This window comes from Geotrypetes seraphini, chromosome 8 (assembly GCF_902459505.1).
Source record: "Geotrypetes seraphini chromosome 8, aGeoSer1.1, whole genome shotgun sequence".
Classification (NCBI taxonomy): domain Eukaryota; kingdom Metazoa; phylum Chordata; class Amphibia; order Gymnophiona; family Dermophiidae; genus Geotrypetes; species Geotrypetes seraphini.
In genome coordinates, this window is record NC_047091.1 from 52,488,396 (window position 1) to 52,500,855 (window position 12,460).

Consider the following 12,460-nt stretch of genomic DNA (forward strand, 5'->3'; position numbering starts at 1 on the left):
GTTGATGCATTTAATCTAATTTTCTAGTTGTCAAACGCATCTTTAAAAAGAAAGCATTTTAACTTGCTCTTGAATCTATCTAGATTAAGTTCTTCACGTACATGAATTGGGAGTAAATTCAAAATTTGGGGGGCTGTGACGGAGAAAATAGATTGCCTCCGTGTATTTAGGACCACAGATAAAGACCTGATTGGCCCATCCAGTCTGCCCATTAGTTATACCCATTAAAAATACATGATAAATTAACTTGTTTCTTCTTTGATATTTTTGGGTTATAGACTGTAAAGTCCTAGGTATTGTCCTAGGTTCCAAATGCTGAAGTTGCCATCCAAATTATGTTATTTTTGAGGGACAAATCAGACAGCTGTTGAGTGGGAAATTTCCCTGTACCCCTTCTATTTTTGGTTTTTCTCCAGGGGTTCATTCTCTGATGCTTTGGTGCGAATTGAGGTGGGCAGAGCTGGAGCACAGGAGGATGAGTCAAAAATGTAGATGAGGACTTCTACACCAAAACTCCCAAGTAAAGATACACAACCCACTGGTCAAGTCTCATATGCCTTTCTACTAGAAAGAAGATTATTGAGCTAAGTACTTAATCTTCCACCTTTATTCTTGGTTGACATCATACCTGTGAAAACAAATAACCTGCTGTCCATGGAGACCATCTGTTATATGTAAGCAACCTCGCTTTCATCAACCTAAGTTCTTCTCTCTCCCACAGAATGCCAGTTAATGAAGACAGAGCGTCCACGACCTAACACATTTGTGATACGCTGCCTGCAGTGGACGACGGTCATAGAGCGAACGTTTCATGTGGACTCTCCTGAAGAAAGGTACTTTTATGGTTTCACTCCTGCCTTCTAGAACAATGTGCATGCCAGGAGCCATCCTGAGGCAGCTCTGTGATATGAATAAATTTTTCAGATTCAGTTCAGATTTGGAATTTTAAGATGAAACCTAGTATATAAATCTGGTAATGATCTGAAGTAGCTTGGCATAGCTTTTACATATACTTTAAATCTTGGCTCTTGAGTTGCATAAATGTTATGTGTTAATTTATTAACTTAATGTAATAATCCATTTATAATCTTTTAAGTTCATTACCAGTTTTCCAGTTAATGCTACTTCCAGTGCAATAGGTGAGACATTCTAGGCAGATGTTTAAAAGCAGACTGAAAACCTACCTTTTTAATATGGCTTTCAATCCTTAACCCAACTCCTCTGCATTCCAACCCAGCCAGCTGATTGGCCGTTCCCCTTAACTGTATCCATGACATCCTGTTTGTCTGTCTTGCCTGTTTAGATTGTAAGCTCTTTCAAGCAGGGACTGTTTTCTTACTCTTTGTGACTCTGTACAGCGTTGCATGCATCTGGTATCACTATAGAAATAATTAATAATAGTAGTAGTAGTAGTAGATGGGTAGTGTCCCCACGGTCACATGCCATCTGCAGAAGGAATTAACTATGGATTTTTTCTCTCTGCCTCTGCTGTGCTTCACTATGCTCTCTAGCTCCACATACAGTTTTTCCCTTCTGGAAGCGTGTCTGTAGGAGTGTGTGTTCTGCTCTCCATAATTTATTATTTTATTTGTCCATTTTTCGGGGTTTTGGTGCTCAAAACGATTATTCAATTCTGCCTACATTAAAATTTCACAGACTTAGGTCTGCAGCTGACAGGCCGTCCCTGATGGTACCTGTCAGCCAGCCTGCATTTACTTCATAGGAGCTCGGGACCTCCCCCATCTTTCTCCTTCTGCCGAACAAGGGTTCGAGTGAAGGCTGTTTGGCATTCGTTGGAAACTTCAAGGCGTCTCGCAGGTTGCTGGCTACGTTTTTTCACCGCTGCCCATCCCTGAGCGTATCCATCAGTCTTCAGGGGTGGAGGTACAGTCAGGCATGCTGACTGACTGGCAGCCTGAAGATCAGCATTGCAGAGACATTCCCAGCATGAGGCAGTGAGTGGTCTTTTGATTCCAGCCTACTGCAAGAGAGCTGAGTCAGGCTGAGGCACATTTCCAGCACAAGTCAAAGTGAGTAAGGGCTGTTACAGCCAGTGAGGTTGATTGGGGGAGATTTGAAATTCAAAGTTTTGAGGGTTTCTGCATGTTCCCCTGTTTCCCCCTCCTGAAAAATCCTAAAGTTGCCGTTTTTGAAGTTTATTTAATATAAAAGAAATTACGTTTTTGGCATAATTTTCTTAACAGCGACCATCTTAGATTTTTAGTAATATATATATATATTTTTTTTTCAAAAGCTCCCTGCTTTTCCAAAACTGCAATTTTTGCCTCAAAACCTATTGGTATGGAGTCCCTGGGCTCTCCTGATGTGAATTCTTACCAGGATTGTACAAATTTAGCATCTCAAGAGCGTTCTTCTTCCGTGTGGCGCACCTGGGAGAGGCGGCAGCATCCAACTTAGCCTCTCTCCTGTTGAAGCAGGTGACCAAATGCTCAGCTAGCCTGGTGGGGCAGCCGTCTTCATTTTCAGGGCTTGGCATGGCTACTAGTTCCATGTGCCTGGCTGATGACCCTCCGCAGCCTAAGAAACACCCGCCTAAGGTTTCTGTGGGCTAATGTCACCTACAGGCGCTATCAGCAGTGCATGTGGTGGGAGTCAACAATGTTCAAGCTGACTTTTTCAGCAGACAGACTCTGGATCCGGGCGAGTAGGCCCTATTTGCAGTGGCATTCCAAGCCATAGTTCGGCACTGGGGCCGGCCCTGCTTCAGCCTCATGACCATAGTGAAGAACAAGAAAATGGATTGTTGCTTCAGTCGAAGATCCAAGCCTGGAAGTGAGGGTCTCAATGCTGTAGTGCAGCCATGGCCTCAGTAAATTCTCCTGTATGTCTTTCTTCCTTGGCCCAATATAGGCCAAGTCATCTGATGGATCATAGTCCATCTAGGCTGCGTCATTCTAATGGCTCCAGATTGGCCTCGCAGACTGTGGTATGCAGATCTGATGCATCTTCATAAGGGTCGCGGCCTTTGACTGAGTGCCCATCCAGACTTGCTTTCACAGGGTCCGGTCTCCATGAAAAATCCGAGTTGCTTTGCTCTTACAGCATGGCTCTTGAGTGCACAACCTTAGAACACAAAGGCTATTCTGCTGTGGTTGTTGACACTTTTCTTAAGTCTAAGAAGTTGTCCACAGTTTCTGCTTACATTAAAACGTGGAAGGCTTTCCAACGTTGATGCGCTCAGGACCAGGTGGACCCGTATTCGTCTCTGATCTTGGTGATTATAGCCTTTCTGCAAGCTGAACTTGATAAAAGGCCTCACTATAGTGTCTCTTCGGGTCCAGGTAGCTGGGCTGTCTTGTTTTAGAGCCTGAGATCGTTGTTCCTCTCATCCTGTTGTTGTTAGATTTTTGAAAGGGGCTATTCGCATCAGACCGCTGGTCAAGCAGCTTTTCCCTTCCTGGGACCTCAATCTGGTGCTGTCTAGCCTTACAATGGCTCCCTTTGAGTACCTTTGGAATGCTTCCCTCTTGGACTTGATGATCAAGACTGTGTTTCTGATCACTGTTACCTCAGTGCAGTGGGTTTCGGAACTCCAGGCTCTTTCTTATAGGGAACCGTTCGTCCTCATCTTGGAGATTGGGGATTTCCCTGTGTACAGTTCCTTCCTTCCTTCCTGCCTGCCGAAAGTGGTTTCAACTTTCCATTTGAATGAGGAAGTGTGTTTGCCTGCTTTTCAGCCTACTGGTTCTAAAATGCAAGATCTCCTTTTGAAGAAACTGGATGTGCACAGAGTGCCTCATCACTACCTGAAGGTCACTAACGAATTTTGTCTCTCTGAACATCTATTTGTGCTGACTCATTCTGTTAAGCGGGGCGCTCCCACTTCCAAGGCGACGATTTCTAGATGGATCCATAGGGCCATTTCGTCAGCTTATATTCTTTCCAGGAAACAGTCTCTTGTTTCCATCAAGGCGCATTCTACCAGGAATGTGGCTTCTTCATGGGCCGAAGCTAGAGCGGTCTCCCCCGAGGAGATCTACAAAGCAGCAACGTGATCCTCTCTATAAACGTTTGCCAAGTTTTATAGAATGGATGTGGCAGAAAGACAGGACTCTGCCATTTGGGTCCTTGTTCTTACAGACCGGCGCAGCAAGTCTGCCCTTGCTTTTTTGGAGCTGCTTTTGTACATCCCATGTGTTTAGAAGTCTCACCTATTGCACTGGAAAAAGAGATTATATACTTACCCTAGCAAGCTCTTTTCCAGTAGATAGGTGAGACATTCTGGACTCCCACACTGTCCTTCCTGCGCCTGTCTACTGTCTCAATTTATTTATGCTTCTCCAAGTTGTTTCTTGGATGCTTGTCAACCCTTGGGGGCTTTGAAGAATTCTGTATATATGTTACTTTTCTGCGGTAGTAGTTTCTGTGATCCTTTGAGCCTTTGTTGGTTGTTTGCAGTTAATGTTCTAATGTTCTTGAGCAGAGCGGTTGTTGCTGAACTTGATTGCCATGGGTGTGTCTACTTCACATTGATTTAGTGGCTCTTAGTGCTTGGGTACTAACTAGGTGGAGCTAGAGAGCACAGTGAAGTACAGCAGAGGCACAGAGAAAAAATTCTGGAGTGAATTCTTTCTGCAGATGGCATGAGGACACTACCCATCTGTCTAGAACAGGGGTGTCCAACCTTTTCGCTTCCCTGGGCCTCATTGGCCGAAATTTTTTTTTCTGGGGCAGCATAAACGCTGCAGTAAGATGGTAAACACCCGGGGGCAGCAGAGGAAAACACTGCATCACCCTCGATCGGGGCCACACAAAATACTTCATGGGGCCGCATGCGATCTTTGGGCCGCAGGTTGGACACCCCTGGTCTAGAATGTCTCACCTATCTACTGGAAGAGAGCTTACCAGGGTAAGTACATAATCTCTTTTACTAGCCCTTATTATATTCCCTAACATTTTTATTGAACATTTTTATGCCAGCTCTTACTCTGACAACCTTTTAATTAGCTTGTAGTTGTACTTTATATTCTGTACCACAGATGCTACTTAATAGACACTTGGTTAATGAACAGAAACACTCGTATATCAAATGTAGAATAAATCCATTTAATAATCCTGACCCTCCTACTTGCTTAGTAAAACACAAAGCAACAACAGGACTGGCAATCCCAGAGCTTGCTATGAGGAATAAGCAGGATGATGTTCTATACGAATGGGTGATATCATCTGATAGTGCCAACACAAAATTTTTCCAAGCACGCGGGACTTTCATGCAGTTACAATATGGGTTTCCTTGCTTTTTGAGGGGATCCTAGATGATGATTGTCTTGTTTTTTCCTCGGCAGAACTGCATATTATTTTAGTAATCCTATGGGTCCCCTTTAATTTCTTTAGGTTTGATAATACTTCTGAGTTCCTTTCTTTTTTTGTAATATATCATTGGAACCATAGTATTTTTTATTTTTACTTGTATGTTGCTGCTGTGGCCTTGTTCTTAAACTTTCATTATAGAATTTTAATTCTGCCTCATATGTTTTCCTTCCTATCACTTAGAAAACATTTGGACCCCACTGCAACTTAAAGATGTTACTTAGGAAGGTCAAAATAAATTTTTATTTGATATTTCGCCTATATAAAAACAAATCTAAGTGGTTTTCAATAAAATGTTTAAAAAAGAGGAGTGACAAGAACAAACAAATCCAATGAGAAAGACAAAGGAAAAAAGAGAAAGGAAAGAATATAATGTCAAAATTCTGCAGAGCAAAGAATGATATGGGAGGGAAATTTAATGCTAAGAAATGCAAGGTCATGCATTTGGGCTGCAAAAACCCAAGGGAGCGGTACAGTTTAGGGGGAGAAGAGCTTATGTGCACAACGGAAGAGCGGGATTTGGGTGTGATTGTATGTGAAGATCTTAAGGTGGCCAAACAGGTTGAAAAGGTGACAGCGAAAGCTAGAAGGATGCTAGGGTAATTAGGGAGAGGTATGGCCAGTAGGAAAAAGGAGGTATTGATGCCTCTGTATAAGACTCTGGTGAGTCCTCATTTGGAATACTGTGTACAATTCTGGAGGCCACACCTTCAAAAAGATATAAAAAGGATGGAGTCGGTCCAGAGGAAGGCTACTAAAATGGTGTTTGGTCTTCATGATAAGGCGTATGGGGACAGACTTAAAGATCTCAATCTGTATACTTTGGAGGAAAGGCGGGAGAGGAGAGATATGATAGAGATGTTTAAATACCTACGTAATATACATGAGTCGAGTCTTTTTCATTTGAAAGGAAACTCTGCAATGCAAGGGCATAGGATGAAGTTAAGAGGTAATAGGCTCCGGCGTAATCTGAGGAAATATTTCTTTATGGAAAGGGTGGTAGATGCGTGGAATAGTCTCCCGGAAGAGGTGGTGGAAACAGAGACTGTGTCTGAATTCAAGAGGGCCTGGGATAGGCACGTGGGATCTTCTGGAGAGAGAAAGAGATAATGGTTACTGTGGATGGGCAGACTAGATGGGCCATTTGGCCTTTATCTGCCGTCATGTTTCTGTGTTTCACTCTCTCTGCAGTGTCCACCAGAAAGCTTGAAAGCTGAGTCCTAGCTTAGTAAAGAAGGGAAGGCAGCAGAAAATATGAAGCCTTAAGGGAAGATTTGAATTGAATCAATAACTATTTACAGTATAAAGTAAAATGGTAGGCAATTACACAGACCGAAACACTAACACAGGAGTGATAGATGTTTTCCCAGTGGACCTGGCAAATGAGTTCAAACAACCAGCAAGTGTTGATTAGAAAAGCAAAGTGTTCAACAAGGGTTATAGGGAATGAAAAGAGAGAAGTCCAGCCAGTAACTAACATTAGATGTCCTGAAAAATAGATCTGGTGACACAAAACAAAGACCTTATAGGGATTTCTGTAAGATATGGGAAGCTAATGCTCAAGACTGTTATGGGTTGGTTTTTTTTTTGTGGGTGGGTCGGAATGTATGTGTGTGTGTGAAACACATGATCAACTTTTTTCCTAGCCATAAAATATTTTGATTGCTATATTGCTATATTTTGTGCTAACTGTAACTTGTAAATTTGGGAGTTAGGAAGATTAAATAGCAGGAAATTGCAGTAGTTGAGCTTGGAGACAACTAATGACAGGAGCAAGGTCTGGAGGGTTAAGGGCCCAAGTATTGGATGTAGTGATTTAGACACAGATACTAGAGAATGACACGGGGAAAAATTTGTCCCCTGTGAGATCTGTCTCCATCTCCGTCCCATCCCTGCAAGCTCTGGCCTAGTAGTGTGTAAGTCTTTCTCCACCCCCTAAACACGCCTACTTTGGTGTTAGGCACTGCTAGGAACCATGAAATAGGCACCCATCTTTTGTAGAATCACACCTAAGAAGATAGGCACTTATATCTCAAATAAATTCTATTTTTTTCAACTATAATAATAATAATAACTTTATTTTTATATACCGCCAGCTATCTTGCGACTTCTAGGCGGTTTACAGTAAAAGAGATTGTGAATACAATAAAAGAAAATGTAAATACAATAAAGAGAAGCTTTACGTACAATGAATTAAGGAGTTTAGCAATGTACATCTCAATACAATAAAGAGAAACTTTACGTACAGTGAATTAAAGAGTATAGCAGTATACTTCTCGTACAATGAATTAAAGAGTAAAGCAGTCTACATCTGATAATATTAATAATGTTAACAACAGTTTGTGTGTTGCAAGGCCCGGAAGTGCCAAGCTGTTTGCTCAGAAGTAGAAATATTCCGTGACTTGAATAGAGTGTTCGTAGTTAGTGATTAGGGGTTGGGGTTAACAGTTTGCAAGTTTAGTTATGTGATGATGTTACGAGGGGGGTTGATGTTCCGGTTCGTTGCCTAGGTGTTTCAAGAATAGGTAAGTTTTTAGGTGTTTCCTGAATTCTTCATAATTGTTTGTGTGTGCAATGAGTTTTTCTAGGTCTTTACCCCATATGGCTGCTTGATATGATAGCAGTTGTTGATGGTGTCTCTTATATTTGCACCAACTATGAGCTTGGTAAAGCTCAATATTGAAACCAATTTACTAATTAAGTTAGTTGCCTATTATAGAATTTTCCCCTAAGTCCAGTATGGCCCCATCCTGCATGGGACAAACCTTCACTTCACTGGGAAGTATGGGATGAGATTTCCATACTTCCCAGAACATTGGCCTACTTTGACTGCAATGCTTCTGTCTTTGGGGCCTATCCTATAAAAGTTTCTGGAGCTAGGATTCCCCTTCTCCCCCAATCTTTACCAAGTTCTCCAAATCCTCCTCAAAAGGAGTTTCCTGCAAAAGTATAGCTTATTAAAGTGGGTCCTCAGCAGCACCTAACACCCAATTTCAGAACCATAAGAGTTTGTAGTCAAAACAGCCAAAGCCATGCTGCTTACAGAGGTCTTGATAAGGTCATAAAGGGGTATCCTCCACATATGCTATATTAACTTCTAGTCCAGTAGTTCTTAAACCTGTCTTGGGGGACCACTAGCCAGTTGAGTTTTCAAGATAACCCTAATGAAGTTGCATGAGAGAAATTTGTATGCTACTTTATATGCAAATTTCTCTCATGCATATTCATTAGGGATATCTTGAAACCCAATTGACTGGGGGGTCTCCCAGGATAAGTTTAAGAACCATTGTTCTAGTCTACTGGCCTCCCATGGCTTGAGCACTCCTTCCTCTTCTAGACCTGTGGAAAGATGCTAGACCTAGTATAAACAAGTCGTATCTCTATGTCTACTGCAGATTGTTGAATGCAGTACTAAGGCTGCAACTTCAAATGTATGCTTCAACAAGGAAATCATGATGGAAATCAAGGAAGGTCAAGATGTTCCAGTAGGGGACTTTTTTGTCAGTAATATAAAAAAACATTCAATGACTCGATGCTATATGAGTTTTGGTACTCAGGGTACCTTCCCTCAGGAATCTTGAAATTTGTTGTTTGAAAACTAAACTTGTATTTTTAAAGGTTTGTTTTGAAAAAATTGTTGCCTCTCTTATAAAGAAGATTTAGACTGGCTCTCAGTAAAACAGTACAATGAAATTTTCTGGCTTACTGTTGCAGAGGGCTTCACTGCGTTTCATCCTTGATAGGAAATCAAAAATTCCATGGGGATTTCCTGCCACTTTTAGTGGTGCAGCTGCTTCTATCTTTCTACACCCACTTTCAAAGGGTTGATGGTCATCTTTGTGACTGCAATGATCAGAGAATCCATCTTTAGTACTCTTAACTTCTTAATGACATTAATAGATACAGCTTCTCCATAGTCCTACCTGCTTGCATGCTGACCTCTGGAGTACTCCACTGCAGTTATTGGAGCCTGCATTGTCTGATGGCACTGGAAGGGACTTTGAAAGTTTATGCAGACCCTACAAAGTAATGACCCTGTGCTTTCAAACTCCTTCACAGTCTCTTAAGCACTACTAAGCACAGCTAGTGCCTGTGAAATCATGAATGCCACCACTGAAGGATCATCATCATCCACTAGTAATAGCCCTTTCTATCCTCCAGGTCTGGGTTCTCAGAGGCTGCTTCCAATCCTTTTCAATCCTGAACATACACTGCTTGCTCCTTTGAACTTGGCATCCTGATTCTCTGTGTCCTCTAGTAAAGGTCTCTTGATGGAATCCCAGAACCCTAGGAGACTGACAATAGATTCTGGAGAACCACTGAGCAGAGGGGGTCATGAGATCCTTACTTCAAGTGGCAGATCTTTTGCATTAGTAAAATAAACTCTAGAAGCTGCTTAGACCCCTGAAAACTTCCTCTAGAGCAGGGGTAGGGAACTCCGGTCCTCGAGAGCCGTATTCCAGTCAGGTTTTCAGGATTTCCCCATTGAATATGCATTGAAAGCTGTGCATGCAAATAGATCTCATGCATATTCATTGGGGAAATCCTGAAAACCTGACTGGAATACGGCTCTCGAGGACAGGAGTTCCCTACCCCTGCTCTAGAGTCAGTGGGGGTTCCTTGGAACCCAACAGCAGGCAGTTACCAGTGGCCACACTTGCCACTGTTCCTGTGCTGGAACATCTATCTGGGCCACTCTACAGTGCTCTGCAGGAGTCTGGGGAGTTTCTTTTCTCTTTTTGTCTAGCTGAGACTGCCTCTGTGCTGCTTGCCTACAGTGACTTCTCAGCCAGCAGAAATTGCAAGAACCAGCTCCCCATTGGCAGATCCTAGACGGAGCAGCAGAGAGGTAGGCTTTGATGTCCTGTAGACCCCTAAATAAGTGGCCCATCTGGCACACAAAAAAAAGAAAAAAACCCAGAGCCACCTACACCTTACCATTTCCACTTCTTGCAGATCAACCCCAAGCTATGGTGACTTCTCACTTGGCTGCCACACTTCTCCTTGATGCAGCCCTCTTTTTTTCCTTCTTCAATATATCAGTAAACTTTACTAAAATAATCATGATCCTGTGCACCTGGTTTGGTGGGAAGGACAAAGCACCCATCTCTCTCAGGGGAGAAGACTTCAGGCTCCACTGTGTTTTATCCTACACCTAAAAGCTGTCCAAGAATGAGAGGCACACTCTGCTCAGTCTGCACCCTCTATCAATATCCTGATTCACTCTCTTGTAATTTCAACTATAGACTACTGCAATGCTCTTTACCAAGGTATAACCCAGAAAGAAATCCGCCGTTTACAACTATTGCAAAATACTGCTCTCAAATTAATCTATCATGCAAAAAAATTTGACCATGTCACTCCTCTCCTCAGTAAAGCACATTGGCTATCCATTACTCATCGCCTTACCTATAAAATACTCCTCCTCGTCTTTAAAACAAAAAACTCTAACCAACCAGCGTTCATAGATAAACTTTTGATCTCATACTCATCATCCGGGGCCCTCCGATCTAACAATCAAAACCTACTTTCCATACCATCAATACCATCAATGTTTTACGATACCACTCGCAAATCCATTTTTTCAGTCACCGCTTCCTCTCTGTGGAATGCGCTTCCATTAGATCTTTAACTAGAGAACTCTCTTGAAAAATTTAAAGCTAAACTTAAAACTTTTCTCTTTAAAGACGCCTATACTCTTTAGTACAGCTCTCACTTCTCAATTCCTTAACTCTTGTTAAGCCTTGAAACGCCAAACGCTTCTCTTGAAGCGATCCCCATCCTAATGTCTCACCATTCCCCATTTACCTTTCTTTTTTACTAATTTTACTTCAGTGTACAGTATTTTAAAAAACTTCCCCTCCCCAACTTCCCTTTTGTTCCATGTACATCAATGTGAATCCGTCTAGTATTTTTAATATTTGATAAAATATTGCTTTTATTTACCTATTTTATTGCTTTCTTCAATCTTATTATATTGTATATCATTTAGACGCTTGTTTTGATAGACGGTATATCAAAAATAAAGAAACTTGTAACTTGATCAGAGCCACCAACTCTCAAATCAGCAGTGCCCAAGCCTCATTCCAGGATCCATGAGTTACACAGCTAGCTCGTCTACTGTGTGCTGGAGAAGGAGTACTGAGAAGTTTCTAGCTACATGGTACTCTATGTCAAGTAGTCCTCACAAACTTTGGTTTTTAATTTTATTTATAGATTTGATATACATTCAAGCAAAACAAACTTGAAATTAGAAAGCAAAAAAATGGCTAAATAATTATCATATTGAAAAATAAGAAACCTTTAGTCCACAATGATATGAGGGCCAAAATGGTAAAATCACTTAAAATCAGAAAACCTATTTGTCCTAGAGAAACAGTAAAGGCTACTAAATCTCTGCAGCCCATACTTGCAAATGACTGGAATTAACCACCACCCCTTCTTCTCCCCGTCACCAAATATTTTTGCAACTGTTTTGTATTAAAGAAAACATAATTTTTACTACTAAAATAATCATATGTAGCACCTAGTGGTAGAATTCTTGAACTAAAGACAAGATTTCTTTTCTGCGCTTTTATGGGTTTTTTTTTTGTTGTTGTTGTTGGTTTTTAATCTTTATTCATTTTTAAACCATAAATAAGTGCAACATATTATATAATCATATTACACTATAAAAGAACTTAAATTCAATCAAAATTGTAATCAATGACAGATAGATATATCACCCCCCCCAATACTCATGTTAAAAAATTGCACTCAAAGAATTAAAAATATTTCCAACCCCCTCTCCCACCCACCCACCCTGGATGTGCATGATCAAAGGGCAAAATCAACAATCACTCTTTGCAAAATTTTGTCAATGATTCCCAAATCTTCAAAAACTTCTTATAATGTCCCTGTTGTATAGCCATAGTGCGTTCCATTTTAAAGATGCGACACAGGTATAGTTCAAGCGATCCCAATTTTTCCAATTCCTTAAAATAAGCTGTATGGCAACCCCTGTCATAATAAAGATAAGTTTGTTATTTTGAGCTGATATTTGGCTTTTAACTCTCGTCAAAGTGCCAAATAGCACAGTGTCATATATTAATGCCACTGGATTTTCCATTACTTTGTTCACCTAATCCCA

At 41.2% G+C, this 12,460-nt stretch overlaps 1 protein-coding gene across 4 annotated transcripts in view; it reads left to right on the forward strand.

Moving 5' to 3' along the window:
• The window catches only part of AKT2 (AKT serine/threonine kinase 2), a 263,142-nt gene that overhangs the window by 152,655 nt on the left and 98,027 nt on the right, over nt 1-12,460 (forward strand). For all 4 annotated transcript variants that reach the window (XM_033954597.1, XM_033954601.1, XM_033954599.1 and 1 more), the window contains one exon: nt 722-833. In XM_033954597.1, the coding sequence (XP_033810488.1) occupies nt 722-833 (112 nt within the window). The remainder of the gene's footprint in view (nt 1-721; nt 834-12,460) is intronic.